This window comes from Trichechus manatus, unplaced genomic scaffold (genome assembly GCF_000243295.1).
Source record: "Trichechus manatus latirostris isolate Lorelei unplaced genomic scaffold, TriManLat1.0 scaffold00167, whole genome shotgun sequence".
NCBI classification, from domain to species: domain Eukaryota; kingdom Metazoa; phylum Chordata; class Mammalia; order Sirenia; family Trichechidae; genus Trichechus; species Trichechus manatus.
The window spans coordinates 3,181,264-3,198,672 of NW_004444103.1; the positions used below are offsets into that span (position 1 = coordinate 3,181,264).

The window sequence follows — 17,409 nt, forward strand, 5'->3', positions numbered from 1 at the left end:
TGAGGTTATACTGATGAGGTCGACAAGATTAGTGTCTTAATGCAATCTCTTTTGAGATATAAAAGAGAGAAGCGAGCAGAGACACATGAGAACCTCATACCATCAAGAAAGCAGTGCCGGGAGGAGAGTGTGTCCTTTGGACCTGAGGTTCCTGCGCAGAGAAGCTCCCAGACCAAAGGAAGATTGATGACACAGACCTTCCTCCAGAGCCAACGGAGAAAGCGCGTTCCCCTGGAGCTGACGCCCTGAATTTGGACATGTAGCCTACTGGACTGTGAGAGAATAAATTTCTCTTTGTAAAGCCATCCACTTGTAGTATTTCTGTTGGAGCAGCACTAGATGACTGAGACAGGGTGTGTGTGTGTACGGGGTGTGTATACGGGAGGGGTGTGACTATCAGAGACTGTGTGTGTGTGGTGTGTGTGTGTGCGCGCGCGCGCGGGCGCGCGCGCGCGGGCGTGCACGTGCGTGTGCGCACGCGCGCGCGCGCGCATGTGTATCGGGGAGGGGTGTGACTCATTTTCCCTTCTCAGGGTCCACTGCCTCTACGGCGCCCACGTGGCAAGGGCAGATTGCATAGCTCTCCCTCGGCTCTCGGGCCCTCCCTCCAGCCTTCCCGGGCGCCGCGCGGTCCTCCACCGCCAGGGGGCGGGCGCGGCTCTCCCGTGCCAGGGGCCCATTCGTCACGGCGGGGACGTGGGGGAGAAGGCCCAACGGCGAGTTGGCTTCCCCGTGGCCGCTCGGTGGGTGAAGGGAAGTGGTGGAGCCCGAAGGAAGCGTCGGAGCGCGGGGGAGGCGGCGGCGGCTCCGTCGGCCTCCGGCAAAACTGAGCGCGGGCAGGCCGGAGCGGCAGACCGGCGCGCACGGCGGAAGCTGGTGAGACGGATGGGGAGGTGGACGGAGCCGCCGCCGAGGGCGCGGGGAGCGGACATCCACCTTACCTGCACCTCGAGACACCCGCTGTCCCCGCCGGGGGTGGGCCCCGGCACGCTTGGGTCGCCGTGGGGAGGGAGCAGGCAGCGCCGGGTCCTGACCGCCGCCGCGGCATCGCCGCTCTGCGTGCCCTACCCGGGCTCGGCGGCGCCTGCACCTGGCACCGGCTCCGCGCTCTGGCCTCGGGGGCACCTGGAGCGCGCGTCTGTCGGGGGGCTCCGCTGCCGCTCTGAGATGCAGGCTGTGCTCCAGAGAGGCGGGGATGCAGTGGGTGTTGCTTTCTCACTCCAGAGAGCCGCCTTGGCTCACTTGTTAAGTTTTAGTGTCCCCTAAACTGGGGGTACTTTGGACCTTTAACACCCATCCAGCCCTTTGATGTTCGCTCGCTGTCATTCATGGATGTGCGATTATTTCTTTTTTGATCATTTGCTGTTGTCCTTACAGTTCTGTACCATGTAGGAGAATGCTAGTGCCCCTAGATCTAAATAGTGTGAGTGATGGATTGACAATTTCAGATGGAGATCTCCGGGTGTGAATTTGTGTGTTTTATCGCTCTCCACCTTTTTGATTAACTTCCGTGTGGTACGGAACTTATCTAATTAAGAGAACATTTATTTCTTTTTATTTAATTAAAAACATATTAGTCCGAGGCCTGGGATCTAAAGAGTGCTTGTATAAAAGATACAGTGACACTAGATAATAGTGGTTACTTAGTATTACTAGACACTGCTGAGTGCTTTCATATGCACGTTTATTTAATTCTCACAGCAACCCAGGGAGTAACTTCTTTTATTTCTCTAGCAGTTTTATAGATGACAGTATAAACAGTCAGGTTAAATGAAGGTTGATGCTGATTGCAGATCCTTGATCCTTGAACCATTCACATCTTGTTGGACTAGTGGTATACTCTCACATTTCCCAAGGTTTTGGAAATCTTATCTGTTATTTATACATTCCATTATGGAGGTCAAAGAGATTTCCATTTAACTTAGAAAATAAAAGTTAATAACTTACCTGATGCCATTGAACAGGAAATTGACATAATCAACATCCGGTTTCTGGTCAGATCATCAAATGTACCTCTTTCTAGAGGCTGCCAGTCTCTTTGAGTTCTCTGTTTATTAATTAAATCACAATTCTTTCCAATTTTCTGCAGGTGTTACAAGCTTTCTTCAGAGGTTCTGTGTAACGTTATCTCATTGAAGAATAGCATGTATTTTAGTAAGAAATAAAAAGAGTTCAAAGCAGCGATTCTCAACCGTGGGACTTCTCAGAATCAACAATGGTGTTTTTTTAAAAGGACCCAGACCAAGGTTCCCTGAAATCCCTATTGTAGGGAGCTAAGACTGAGAGTCCCTGGGGTAAAATAATTTTCAGGTAGAACTTTGTAGATGTTTTACTACAATTCAGTTACAAAGTTTTAATATGGGTTGCTCCCTTGAACATTGCTATCTAATTAATTTTTTTCATAATTTATGAAGATATATTAAAAAGGAAAAGGTGTAATTGGAAAGAGGGTCAAAGAGCTAGAAGGCTGTTGAATGGTAAGAAGTAAAGTGTTTCCTCTGGGGCATCATATGAATCTTATGTTTCAAGGCAGTGACTTTTTTTTTCCCTTACAATCCGTAGTTTTGAACCAACCTTTCTGAAACCTGTTAATTAAAAATTCGAGGTACGTGCAGTGGTTCCTAATAGCAGACAGGTGGTACTTTGTGACACGCATCAAAACATTATTATTGTTACTGTATTATCATTTTAAAGATGTTTTCGTGTATCTGGAAAGTGTTTCTTTAATGTTTTTTATGCATAGAAAGTACACTATATACTATATACTAAGACCAACATATGAGTAACTGACATTAGATGTGAACCCTCCCTAACTTCTGATCTGTGTACACATTTGACTTAAAGACAGATTTAGGAACAGAACTCTTTCATAATCTGGGGGACAGCCTATACCCATTTCTTAAAACTGAAAGATGCAAGCAAGACCCAAGAAGCAGAAGAGGCCTTAGGTCTCATAAAAATCCGTTTTGCTCAGAGCTTAGTACAGCAACCAAAATTTGTCTTGAACTTAATCCAGAAGGATTCCTGGCTGAGGGAGCAGATGATCTGGATTTTAAGCAATAGTTGTGCATTTAGCTTCACTAATGAATATCTTTGACCTTATTAATATCATGCAATATCTTATTAATCTGATTGGGGAGATTGAACAAAGTGATTTTAAGATCTTCAGACTTTAAAAGGTTTTCTAATTTTATGCAGCATCTAAACTACCGTCTGCTGACTTTCCCTGAGGAGGAAATTAAGTGTTTGTTACCTCCCAGTCTCCAGTTCACCCCCATCAATATTTTCTCATTCTCTTCCACATTGGCCTCTTCCATTTGATTGAAGCTGTTACATTACTTACATTTCCCTTTTTTACTAATCTAGTTAATTTCTTCATCTGTTTTCATGATTTTTCTAGTTTTGTTCTGTTGAGATTTTTTTTCTTTCACTTTTAAATTGAGGTAAAATTCACGTAACATAGAATTAATCATTTCAAAGTGTACAGTTCCGTACTTTCACAGTGTTGTGCAACCAGCACCTCTGTCTACTTGCAAAATGTTTTCATCACCCCGAAGAAAACACCAAACCTATCAAGCAGGCACTCCCTCTCTCCCAACCGCTGGCAACCCAGTAATCTGCATTCTTTCTCTATAGATTTACCTCTTCTGGAAATTTCACATAAATGTAATCGTACAGTATGTGGTCTTTTGTGTCTGGCTTCTTTAACTTAACAATGTTTTCTAGGTTCATCCATGTATTATTAGTACTCCATTCATTTTCATGGCTGAATAATGTTCCATTGTATCGATACGCCACATTTTGTTTGTTCATTTATCCATAGATCGACTCTGGTGAGATTTTGTGTGCTAGTGAGAAAGAGTTATATGGACATCTGTAGCAGTGAGTCAGTGCACCAGAGCAGACAAATAATCCTGTCAGTTAAACCTATGTGAAGAAATAGAGGAGACCTAAGCTGACTGTGGTCATAAGTTCTGCAAACCTTGTTAAGGTGCTTTGTGGTATCAAGTATACTATCTAGTGATACCATTCATTACCATCAGTTAAGTGAACTTTAATGAGTTTTGAATGACCTATGGTTAACATAAATGTTTTTGTTTTTTTTTTAAATTGGTTCAGTTGGTAGGTTTCCACCCAGGAGCCCCTGGCTGGCACAAGTGGTTAAGCACTTAGCTACTAACTGAAAGATTGGTGGTTTGAACCCACCCAGAAGCACTTTGGAGGAAAGGCCTGGCAATCTACTTCTAAAAAATCAGAAAACCTTATGGAGTACAATTCTGTTCTGAAACACATAGGGGTGCCATGAGTCAGAATCAGCTCAATGGCAGCTGTTTCTTTTTGACATGTTTCAGAAAATCGCACATTACAAGTGTCTTACTACCTATGTAGAAATGGCTGCTAACTTGCCTTCAGCTTTTGTGGTAGAAATAGTGTGCTAAAACTGCTTTCATTCCAGGGACCAGGTAGATGGAACCGCTCCACTCCTTCCTTTCTTCGGGTAGAAGGTTTGATTGACAGGCTCACTTCATTTGTGGAGACTACTTAAAGACAGTATCAGTGGACTGGATATATAAGGGGGAATTCTTAAACATTTATTCAAAACAGGAACCTGTAATTTGTCATCTGATATAATGTAAAATAGTTGCATTAGATAAAGATAATTACATTGTATGTAAATGTATGCCTTTCTCTAATCTCTTGTACTTTATGAACTGGACACTTCTTTACTCTGCTTATGTTCAACTTCTAATAGTTATGTTTCATTTTATTTTTGCCACTGTTCCCAGTCGCTATCCGTCTTCTCTCTCTGCGTCTGTCTCTGGATGGTACAGTGTGAGATTAAGGTAGTGTAGATTACTGTTTAAACACGCTCTCGTGGAAACTTGAAGCAGTCAGAATTAAATGTCACTTTGTAGGGTCTGTCTTGTTTTCTGTTTTTGGTCTATTTGTGTTCTTGGTTACAGACATATGATTACGATTTCATTTCTTCAGCTGGAATATAACTTTTTAAGCACAATTCTGGTTTGGTAAATGAGAAGAACTGCAAGAAAACGTTTAGGTAATTTTAAATCTAGTACAGTACTCAACCATTGCAAGTAGTCCTTTCTGTCCTTCACTTCACCACTGTATCTCCTCACCTCTTCCTCCCCACCTCCCAGGGGACCTGGCTGGAGGCAGGCTAATTTCCTTTCATTTTCCGGAAAGTATGAAAATTCTTCTCATTTGAATTTTACCTTTGGGCTTTTATGGCCCTTATCTGCCTCCCTTTTTTTCCTAAACTTTCTGCGGGTTGGAATCGGTGCATTGTAGATCTGAAGTCCTCACACCTGGGCGTGAATGAGAACCACCTGGGGAACTTGTTAAAAATGCAAGAGTTTTAATCCCCGCTCCTAGGGATTCTGACTCTTCAGGTCTGTGGAAGGGCTCAGGAATGTGCATTTTAAAAAGCACTGTTGATTCTGGTTCCCAGGCTGTGGGTAACTTTGTAGTTGGGACTTCAGAGAACTAGATACAATGTTTTATTGGATCTGAGATTCCATAGTATGTAAGGTAGGCCATTATTTTACGGGTTTTATATATACATAAAATGTGTATACAAAAAATGTAGTTGTAAACCTCATCCCAATTTCAGCCATGCTAAAATGAGGGAAGCTGTGTGCACCTTAGAAATCAGTAAAATAGAGGGTTGTTGGATAAGCACTAAACCAGAATGTGGTGCATCACAGACAGTCAGCTAAAGAGATTGCAAGGAAGTCATAGCCTGTGTATAGCTAAGGGGATACAGCTCATTACATCCACGTCTTCAAGATGAAATTGCTGATTTTCTAATACCTTTGTGGCAGGAGCCGCCTGAAATTTTGCTTATCTCCCTTCTGGAAACTGGGAGGTAAGGGGGTGATGATCTTCCTTGATGATTACATTTCCAAAGAGGTGGCTCCCCTGTCCTTGAGGAAATACCCTTGATTTATATACTTCTCTGAGTGACTGAAAGGATATACAAATTTTCTGAAGTGAATTCTGAAAGGAGGGGGAGTCTCTTCTCTTATTTTCAACAAAGAGAATTGAAACCTTATTTTAATTCTGTGTTTGCCCTTAAACAGCTTAGGGTACATTTTGAAGGAGAGTGAAATCCACCCAGTACAATCCCAATTTGCTTCACATCTAGCATTGTCTAGCAGTCCAGGTGAAGTTACAAAACTTTCTGGTTCATTCTTGCATTCTAAAAGTAAACTTTTAATCCTGTGTCTTAGCCACATGTAGATATTAATCCTCTTTTCCGTGATGCTACTTAACAAAATAAGCCATATGATCCTGGTTCAGATAACTTAAAAAGCCAGGCTTAGATTGTTCAATATCCTTCTCTTCCTAAGGTTTTTAAGGGAACATTAAAAACATTTATTGTAAAAAATTTCTTTTATTGGTTCTGTTGACCCATTATTTCAAAGTTTTTGTTCTGTTGCTTTGCAACCTTACCTTTCTGGAAGCCACTTCACCAGACGGAGTGGATATATTTATAGCATTTCCCTCAATGATCTTTTGAATAATTGATCATTCTTAGTGTTCTTGAATTTATGCAGATTTCCTTTTCCCTTCCCCACAGGGAAAAAAAAAACAAAACTTTTGTTCTTTTTCTCCCTAGTCAAAGTATAAGGTTAGTTTACTCTTTTAAAAACCTAAGATAGCTTTTCTAGTTGTAAGGTCCAAAAACTCACTGCCGTTGACTCAATTCCAGCTCATAGTGACCCTATAAGACAGAGTAGAACTGCCCCACAGGGTTTCCAAGGATAGAAATCTTTACAGAAGCAAACTGCCACATTTTTCTCTCCAAGAGTGGCTGGTGGGTTCGAACTGCTGACATTTTGGTTAGCAGCTGTAGCTCTTAACCACCGTGCCACCAGGGTTTCCTATGTGTGCGTAGGTAGGAAGTGTAAAATGGTAGATTCCTTTAAAAGGATGCATCTTCTAGGTTTCAGTATCAGAATGTCTCAGTAGTACTAAAATACTTTCTCAAGTTAGTACTTTTTTCATTTAAGCATTTAGTGTCAGTAACCCCAAATTCTATTAAATTCACAGTATTAATAGCACAATGATAGTGGCTCGGATATCATACTAACTTTTTAAATGTTAATTTTTTTCAAATGAATGCCATCTTCACACCCCTCTTCATTATGTTATTTTAAAAATTTATCCAGCTGGACAAACAGGTGTGTATGGTGACGTCTGGGTGAGACAGGGTACTTGAGAGCGTTCTGCATCCACTTACTACATTGATAACTTTTTATTAAAGAAAAGGTTTTTAAAAACTATTGAAATTTCACAAGTTGATCAAACATCATTCCCATGTAAATGCCTATATAACGGACACAGTGGTATCAGTTTCCTCCTATCAACATAATTTCACAGTTAGTGAAATGGAATATAAAAAAATTAATTTTTGTACATTTTTTTGTATCTCTTGGGCTTGCTTTGAAAATCTTTCCAGAGTCTAGATTTATTCCTGTATTCGCTCTAGATGGACAGCTTCATCTATAGGAAAGGAAGGATATTTTTCTTTTCCTTTTGAAGCGGGATGTTATTAGCTGCTCTCGAGATGGCCTCCGACTCATGGTGACCCCATGCACAGGGGAATGAAATGCTGCCATCCCCGTGCACGGTTGTGGATCAGATTATTGTGATCCATAGGATTTTTCATTGGCTGGATTTTGGAAGTGGATTACCAGGCCTTTCTTCCTAGTCCATGTTACTCTGGAAATGCTGCTGAAACTTGTATTCAGCATTGTAGCAACATGCAAGCCATCACTAACAGACAGTGGTGGCTGCACATGAGGTGCATTGGCCAGGAATCGAATCTGGGTCTCCAGAACAGAGGACTAGAATTCTACCATTGAGCTGCCACTGTCTCCTTGAAGAGGGATACAGCCTGTTTTTTCTCATGAACTATATGCTTCTATGGAAAGCAGTTGATCATGAAAATGTATGATGAACACAGAGAAAGCACAGAATTTGAGATTGTTTGAAATGTACTCTTGCAGTAGCATTTTTAAGAGGAAACAGTCATAGTCGTGTAGGAATTTATTTCCTGCAGATAGTTCAACAAGAAAATGTTGGTCAGGCAAGTTTTTTATTCATCTGTTTCAGTGGCTGGGAAAGTACAATCCATGGACCTGTTTTTTGAATGGTCATAAGCTAAGATTGGTCTTTATATTTTTAAATGGTTAAAAAAAACAAAAGAATATTTTGTGATGCATGAAAAGCCTATGAAATTCGTTTGTGTCTATAATTTTTTATTTAGAGCCTGATCATGCCCATTCGTTTACTTACATCGTCTGTGACTGCTTTTGAGCTACAATGGCAGAGTTGTGTCATTGTGAGGAGGCTTACAGTCTGCAAAGCCTAAAATATTATTACCTGGTTCTTTATAGAAAATGTGTGCTGATATTTGTTCTGTATAATGCACGTAAATGCAGATATTTATTGCAAATCGTTTTCTAATGTCGTATTTTTGTTTGTAAACCCTGGTGACACTTCTGGTTGCAGCATATTTTTCATTTCAGTGTCTTCTCATTTTCCTCTTTTACTTTAATTGCTCTGGGACTGAAAATGTAATCTTTTATATTCTGATCGGGAAGGGGCGTAAATATACTTTAAATCTGTCTACTTGCATCTTGAAATTTTTTCTTCGTCCTCTTGAAAAGCCCCAGTTCACATGAATGTAAGAACTGTCTGAACTTCACTCATTTGTTTCAGTTTCTGTTAAGATTATTATTTTGGCCAGCTCTGAGGTGACGTGGAGCTGAGCGATAGCGTCTTTCTATTTGTGGAGTATAACTTAGAGTATTTTCTTCTGGTGTAATTGATTGTTGTTTTTTAATATTAAGTACATTAGCGGATGTGTGTACATATCTCAGCTGCTTCTACCTTTTCTGTTTTAGGGAGGTTCTGGCACACATGCTTAGTCGTTTTGACAAACTGTCAAATCTCTGGAGTGGTTCATTTGCAGCAGAGATTAGCAATTTCCAGAGCCATTCACAAAAGCCCAATTGATTGGCGTGGCATTTTGTCAACAAGCCTCTCATATTAGAGTGCGTCACTTAGCAGCTCAGCTGCCAGGGAAGTGGATTTGTTTAGAGTGTCAGCTTCTTGCCTACCCTTCATGTGACCTCAGACAAATCCCTTGACCTGGTCTATAAAACTGTCTAAATCTCATTACAGCTAGAAGGCTGTTGGGAAGATCACACCGCTGTGTGCATTATTACTTAGTTTATGATACCTGACAAGACATTCTCCTTGTAGTAAATAATTCTTTTTATGGTTTATTTTGGGGATATAGAATGCTGTTTTTGTAACTTACCTAGTGTAGCTCCAGCCCACTGAAGGAGAGAAAGGAAGTATCCCTTGACCTGTATTTTTATCTCTGTTGTTCCTGAAGTTGATCGAATCTAGGATGATGCCTCCTTTCACATGGTGGCCTGACTTCTACTGAAGTAACACAACTTCATTAAATTAGACTAAAGTAGATAGTTGGGCTAAAGGAAAAGTTTATATTATAGAACATCCAAAAAAAATTCAGTGTGCCAATATGAGAGCCTAAAGTCTCCTTCACAGGCCTAGGTCACGTTGTTGTTACCTGCCATCTGTGGTGACCCTGTGCACAAAAGAACGAAATGTTGTCTGGTCCTGCATTATCCCCAGAACATTGTGCAGATCAGAACATTGTGATCCATAGGGTTTTCATTGGTTGACTTTTGGAAGTAGATCGCCAGGTCTTTCTTCTTAGTCTTTCTTAGTCTGGAAGCTCCACTGAAGCCTTTTCAGCATCATAGCAACATGCAGATTTCCACTGACAGATAGGTGGCGACTGTGCATTAGATGCATTGGCTGGGAATCGAACCCTGGTCTCCCACATGGAAGGCGAGAATTCTACCATTGAAACACCAGTGTCCCCCTGGGTCACATAATTAGTGTTTCATTGCCTAGGAGCATCACGGTGGCCTTCCTTTCTGTGGACTCTGAGATTATTGTGCACTGTGCATATTAGCAACCCGATATGGTTCGTTTATGTTATTTATCTAAAACACTGCAACTTGTTTTAGTTTATACTACAGTTTTGGGGCAAGTGTATTTCATAAGTGTACTGTCAAGTTTTTTTCTTTAAATCTGTCCTAAAAGTATTCTCCTCCCGCCAGTGTCATGGTGTTTGGGAAATGGCTCTAATTTCTATGTATCTACCTTTTAATGTATACATAAGATTGAATTATAAACCCTTTCACCTGCTGCCTCTGGATTAAAAAGCTCTGAATGTCTAACAAAAGTGTTTTTACTCCGTTGGACTCTTAGGTTCATTTTCCTTGGACCTGTTCTAGCATCATTTGATTGTTAGAGGTTCAACCTGATGTTTATACCAAATTCGATTAACCTTTTGGTTGTTTGGTTTTTTCTTCCCCCTAAGATCGTTATATGGAAAGTTTTTTTTTTTTTAAATGCCCTCCTAAGAAGACAAATTAGAAATGGTTTGGAATTAACACATTGTAAACATGCTACTGGGTTTGTTATCAAATATATTCAAAACACTTTTCCTTATGCTGATTTATAGCCTTACATTGTTAATCTGCTTTTTAAGCAAATAAAATTAAATCTTAGCTATAACACATTTTTTAACTGATGAGATTTTAGTTTAGAGATCTGATTAAGTGTTATGGTGGCGCAATGGTTAAGATCTTGGCTGCTAACCAAAAGGCCAGCGGTTCGAATCCACCATCTCCTTGGAAACCCCATGGGGCAGTTCCACTCTGTCCTGTAGCATCGCTATGAGTCAGAGTCGACTCGACGGCAGTGCGAAATTAAGTGTTATTCTCAGATATTTTAATGGAAAACATTTGTATTCAGCTAGACAGTTGGAGTTGCTGGTCTTAGCAGTGATGTGTTTAGAAGCAGATTTGTTGGAGGGTGCAAACAGGTGGTAGACAAATGAGGCAGTGTCTGTAATTGTACAGATGTGGCCTCTATATATAGCAGGTAATGGAAGCAATGAACTTGAACCCCAAGTGCATGGTGCTCAACTGTTCATTACACTTGCAAAGAAATTTTCCTAGGCTACACTAAAATAAGGTTGTAGTTATTTTAGAATATGAGCTCAGAGGAAAGGCACAGGTGCTTTGTGAAAGCAGTGTTCAGTTTCACTAGAAGCCAAAAGAGGCTTTATAACCAGTGGGGGTTTTCATTTGAGTAGCCAGAGGATTTTTTTCTGCTTTTATGTAATGGTGTCTGGATACTTCTGTATCTCTGGTTTACTTTTAGTATTTTCCTGGAGACTTTGACTAGATAGTTAGCTCAAATAGACGTAGGATATGGATTTTTCCTATCATGTGGAAGGTGTTTACATAACAAACAAAGGAAAAGAAATGAATAACTCTCAACTTAGTTTATTGGTATTTTCTTCAGGGTAGATTGGGCGGAAGAAAGCGGGTTACCATAAGAGCCTTGGAGCCTTTTGGGTCCTGTTGAACACTCCGTTCTCTCCTTATTCTTTATTGGTGAATAGGTATTTCTGGATTAATATAATTTATTAATCAAAATTTCCTTTTGATTTCTTTTCCAGTAGGTGTCTAAGAGTTGGCTGTGGAAGCTGTCAGCTAAACTTGGGCATGGATTTCCTATCAAACTCACTTGTTTTTCCTTTTCTAAAATTTCATCTATGTTAAGTTCTTTCTTAGGAGAGAAACGCACGTACACATAGAGATTTTTTCCCCCAGCATCTGTTTCTTCTTGGTATTCAAATAATATCAAAGAACAGTTTCTTCTATTTGATGTATAGTGTTACACTGTCAATAGTGATAATTGATGGAAGACTTACAATTGCAGTTCTATACTTCCAAATAGATTATTTTTAAAAACCTTGAATTGAAACCGTGAAGAGGAAGAGGATCCTGGCATTAAAGTAAGAAGCTTTTGCTATAAATGCAAAGCCAGAATTATGCCATACCAGAATGAAATGGCATCGTATATGGAATGAGCCCTGGAACATGGAGCCAGCAGAACTATCTTCTAGCCCCATTTCTACAAATAATTAGTTCCGTGACTTTTGACAAGCAGTTTAACCTCCTTGAATCTCATCTGAAAACAGAAGGTTTGGAACTCAGCATGAAAAGTTCCTTATCGCTGAGAATAACAAGGCATTTTCTTCTCTTCACATACCTGATGGCAGATATTCACTCATTTGTTCACTCTGTTAGGGGAGCTGGGGACAGAGCACTGTAAGACACAGACGCACCTCTTGGGAGCAATTATGGTCCAGTGGAAGGAGACCGGCCCAGTGATATGAGTCTTTTCATTAAATGTCTGTAGTGGTAGAAGACTTAGAAATGCCATGACATTTATTTGGCTTAATGTATAAAATACAAATGAAATCAAACTTAATCTGAGGAGGAATGTTCCATTCTCGACCTAATGATGTTTGCCTTTTCTTCTGATTTTAGGAGCTTATTTAATGAGAAAGTGCCATAGACTGAAAAAGCAAACATGAGGGTGGCAGGTAAGATAATTTAATTCAGTAGAAATAATTTTGCCTTTTGTATCACGGGTTTGTTCAGTAATGACCAAAGGAGAGAGCAAATAGTCTTTATCTACAGTGAAGGTAGAGCTGAAATGTAGCAAGCTAAATCATTATTTAGCCTTTTTACCTTTTTTATGTAAGTGGCAAATCACAGATTGGACATTTAATAAGTACTGCTAACATACTTTTTTTTTTTTTTGCACATACTTTTGTTGAAATTATTAATGTTAAATGTTTTAATTATGGTTTTAATGTTTTACGTTCTTACGCATTAAGCTTATGTGCCGAATAATGTCTATGTAAAGAATAATTTTGCCAACCAGGGGCTGGTATTTTTTTTTTTTTTGCAAAGTTTTAACTTGTTGAGAAAAATAAGTTGTAAAGTTTAAAACTTTAAATCTTACCTGTGTGCAGTTAAAACTAGTCTATGTAAAGGATTCAATAAAATATGTATTTTAGCTCAAGTGGCCATGTATTTGTTAAACTTCAGTCTGCGTAAGTGAGGTTCTATGTAAGAGCAATGATCTGTTTCTTATGCAGCATATTCATTGAATAGCATCACTTGATGTTTATAGTATCAAGGTAGTTATCTTTAAACATGAAAAGAGAGATTCATAAATAACTGGAGGGACTGATGCCCTCTCTCTAGCTTTACAGTGAACAGAAGTGTGTTCCCTCCTCCAGCATGGCCAAGACCCCGGAAGATATGCACGCTTTACATAGAAATTTCTAACAAGTATGTCCCCAGCGTAGGAGATAGCTTGTAATTTTTCAAAATGAAGATATGTAGTCTTTCTTTTAATTATCACTGTCTCATCAGCAGACAAAATATTTTCCTGTGGGGGCACCTCTTAGAAGTGCCCAAAGTGCAGGTGGGTGAACAACCAAGTCTTCATACCTCAGTCATAAATGTATAGAATTAGGAGCAGGTGATTAAACATCATGAACAACATCATCAAAGATAAGTAAGGGTAGTTCATAAGTGCTTTTGTGGAAACAAAGGAGCCATAGTGGTGCAGTGGTTAAAGTGCTTGACTGCTAACCAGAAGGTTGGCAGTTTAAACCGACCAGCCGCTCCGCAGGAGAAAGATGTGGCAGTCAGCTTCCGTAAAGATTTACAGCTTTGGAAACCCTATGGGGAGGTTCTCCTCTGTCCTATAGGATTACTGTAAGTCAGAATTGACTAGACACTAGTGGGTTTTTTGGAAATAAACCCATTTGAAAATCTTAGTCTTTTTGTCATGACAAAACATCTCTGTTTTGCCAAGACGCTGGACAATTACTGAAGAAAAAATACACCAGAACCAAGGCCCTGTTTGTGTTTAAAAAAAAAAACATGTTGCACCATCTTTTTTGTGATGTCCGAATGCAACAGGACCAGAGATTTGTCACTACAAGTTAGCTAGCCAGATGTTTTTATCTCCAGATGATTTTAAAAGTACATTATTAAGCATGATGATTTGAAATAAAGCATATTTCTCTTTCTTATGTAATTCTAAATCCACTCCCCTTGAAATTAACTCTATTACCTAATCCGTTTCTCTAATGGTGACAATTGATACCCAGGTTAATTGGTGAGTAATTATTCCGAGTGCTTATTTTGCATTTGGCAGTATTCCTAGTATAGATCTTGAGGGACCATTAATGAAAGAATAAGGAAGATGGGTTATTAGCTTATTGTTTTTAACTAAATAATTTCTTCTAATAAAAAAAAAAATTACCCTGGTCACTTTGAGATATTCCTATAGCCATCATTCTTACAGTGAAAACAAGGTCTGAAGTTTGTGCCTTTTGATTTTTGAAAAATTGGGAAGAAAGTGTTGGATGGTGAGGCCCTTCCAACCCCAGAACTGGATGGGGGTTCTGGATTCAGACGAGCTCTGGAGTTACCCTCCACAAAGAAATCCCAGAACTCCACCATTACAGAGACTCAGCTTGTCTTCCCCTTTTCTCAGGGATCATCTGTCTTCTGTTACCCATTAGTATCCCTATGTCTTAACTTTTTTCTCTCTTATACCTCTTGTTTTCCTCCTGGTTTTTGCTTTGTCCTAACTTTGAGTTTATGGCTCCAATTCTTTCTACTTCTCAGCCTTCTCTGTGCATCCTTCTAACTTGACTCTGTATTTCCAATGAAAATTCCTAAGAGAGAAAACAGTCGATCTAGTTTGTTTCTCTATGTTCTTGTTTAGGCAGTTTTGTTGGCTCCGGAGCTAAATGGATAGTTGTCTATGGATTTGATACTCCTCTGCTCTAGGGATGAATGATGCTGTAAAGGAGAGAAGGACTGGCCCACGGTGTCAACATGGCTTTCTAAGGAGACAGGGTGGGGTTGAGGGCCTCAGATCATCCAACATAAGTGCATAGGTCTTGGTTTAAGACTCAGTTCTGCCGTTGACTAGGTATGTGACCTTAGGCAAGTGATCTAAACTTTTATTGGCCGTGTTTTCCTTAGTTGTAAAATGAAAATAATGTCTTGAAAAGCTGTGCAAATGAGATTATAGTAGACACTCACGGTAGCTATAAGTGTGCGTGTGTGTGAGTGTGTGTTGGTGTATAGATTGGTTAGTGTAGTCTCAGGTACAGTTTAGCTTGGTATGGAATTTAGTCCAGAACTATTATAAACTTGGTATTTTAATCATTTTACTATCTTAATCTTCAATAATCGAGGTTTCATATATCTGCTTGAAGACCAGAGAAAGGTTATCTCTAGATGCATTTGCCCACAATTGCTAGAAAATAAGATGTTAAGACTATTATGTGTTATGTATATACTCTTCATGTTCAGGGTCTTAGTCTTAAATGCTCAAGAAGAAATATGCTACATGTTACCATTCATCTGTTTAGCAAATAGGAGCAAACAGGTGGTGCAGTGGTTAAGTGCTCGGCTGCTAACCAAAAGGCTGACAGTTCGAACCCACCAGCCACTCCATGGGAGAAAGATGTGACATTCTGCTCCTGTAAAGATATACAGCCTTGGAAACGCTGTGGGCAGTACTGCTCTGTCCTGTAGGGTCCCTGTGAGTTGAAATGGACTTGATGGCAGTGAGTTTGGTATCAGCGGTTGTTCAGCATGTTACTGTATAAGAGGCACTCGGCTAGATCCTTGGGAGCAGAGTTCAGAGCGTGCTGGAATTTGGCTCTCTTTTGTATTAAAAGCGTAGGCAGCTTGTAGTTGCTGTCGTAAACAGGAAGGCACAGTTTTTGGAGCAAAGAAGGTAGGAAACAAGGGACAGGAGAGGGGGTTTATGACTTCCTCATTGCCACCTCATTTCTATATTAATAGACTGTTTCTAATGAGAAATGAGTAGGCTCTGAGACTCTGCTGGTTAAGTCTTACATCTGAAGGCTTTTCAAGCCTCAGCAGTTCATCCTCCTTCTTCCTCTCTAAGAATGCAGTGCTAATGTCTTTAGGTTTATAGAAAGTAGAGTGAATTTACTTCTTTTTTATTCTTCCTTACCCAATAAGTTGAATTTTCGTGGTGATTTTTGAATGCGATGATTTGGCTTAGAGTAGAGTACTGTGCAGAGTACTGGTCTGCATCAGGATCCCTGGTTCTTGCGCTGCCACTAACTTAATCTGTCATCTCAGGCAGTTACCTTGCCTCTGGGCCTTTGTTTCTCAAGTATAATGAGGTGGTCATGATCCTGTTTACCCATTCTGTATCACTACAAATTAAACCTTTGGTAAGAGAGGGGGTTGGAGTGGTCTGCACAAGCAAGTATCCTGTTGTTTTTGAAGAACCTAATGTCTCCGAAATCCTAAGGGTAAGAGAAAAATGTTTCTTTCCTCTCATTTTCCATTTCCTTTCCTACCTTGCACTTTTCTTTCGTAGATTTGTTTAGATTTTGAAGAAAAGCAAAAATAATAATTCGTATTAAACAAATTTCAATGCTAACTACTTGTAAAGCACTCAGAAATAGTTAAAGATACAAAAGTAGGAAGAACCCAGAGCCTGCTCACGTGAAGGTTACCATATAACCATGTCATGAGGCTTATGTGATAGGTGCCAACTTAAGTCCTGGAAGAGTGCATAGGAAGAAACCCTGTAGAAGGCTTTGCCTTAGCTAGGTATTAACTGTGAGGAAGAAGACTTTGTTGTTCCCCAAACCAGGAGGGAGTCTGCCCCTTCAGGAGTTGTATTGGTTGGTGACAGGACAGCAAACCTGCTCCATTTCACTTAGGAGAACCTTGCCTTGGGACATCCTGGTCTGTCACCTCAGTGTCTCCAGAAGGGCCAGTGTTTTTGTAACACCCCCATATTGCCCTTTATATTTGAAAAGGCTTAGTGATATGTCATCCAACAACTTGGTGGTGGTGTTCTAAGAGCGGTGACATGCTTTTCTGCAGTCTGACAGTGACTCATGTGATATAATGGTTTTTGCACATAAAACTGGACAGACAGCTCAGGCAACCCTGTGTCTAAATAGTTAGCCAATATGATAATTCTTTGATTAGGACAATACCTTATCTTGATGGAGTGTCAGTACTGTTTTTCCTGTAACTCAGGTATAATTAACTAATAGATAAAAAGTAGAAGTAATTTTTTATGTGAAACTTTTATTTTGCATAGCAATGAGTAGTGGAATTCTGCAGGCTCATCGACTCATGCTGAATTATTTCCTGCCCTCTGTTTAGGTGCGGCGAAGTTGGTAGTAGCTGTGGCAGTATTTTTACTGACATTTTATGTTATATCTCAAGTATTTGAAATAAAAATGGATGCAAGTTTAGGAAATCTATTTGGTAAGTTTCATTTTTTTTACCCACCTTTCTTAACTCTCATTTTTTTTTTTTTTTTAATATTTTATTGTACTTCAGGTGAAGGCTTACAGAACAAATAGTTTCTCATGAAACAGTA

The 17,409-nt window shown here is 39.9% G+C and overlaps 1 protein-coding gene across 5 annotated transcripts in view; it reads left to right on the forward strand.

The window, feature by feature from the left end:
- The first annotated feature begins 741 nt into the window (after positions 1 to 741).
- The window catches only part of FAM3C (FAM3 metabolism regulating signaling molecule C), a 50,561-nt gene continuing 33,893 nt past the window's right edge, over positions 742 to 17,409 (forward strand). For 4 of the 5 annotated variants that reach the window (XR_002825643.1, XR_002825644.1, XM_004386542.2 and 1 more), the window contains exons 1-3: positions 742 to 876; positions 12,477 to 12,532; positions 17,190 to 17,294. Coding sequence is in view for 3 of the 5 variants with exons in the window: in XM_004386542.2 (XP_004386599.1) it covers positions 12,520 to 12,532; positions 17,190 to 17,294 (118 nt within the window). In the remaining 2 variants the exon portion in view is untranslated. The remainder of the gene's footprint in view (positions 877 to 12,476; positions 12,533 to 17,189; positions 17,295 to 17,409) is intronic. The other variant, XM_023740908.1, reaches the window with a different exon arrangement.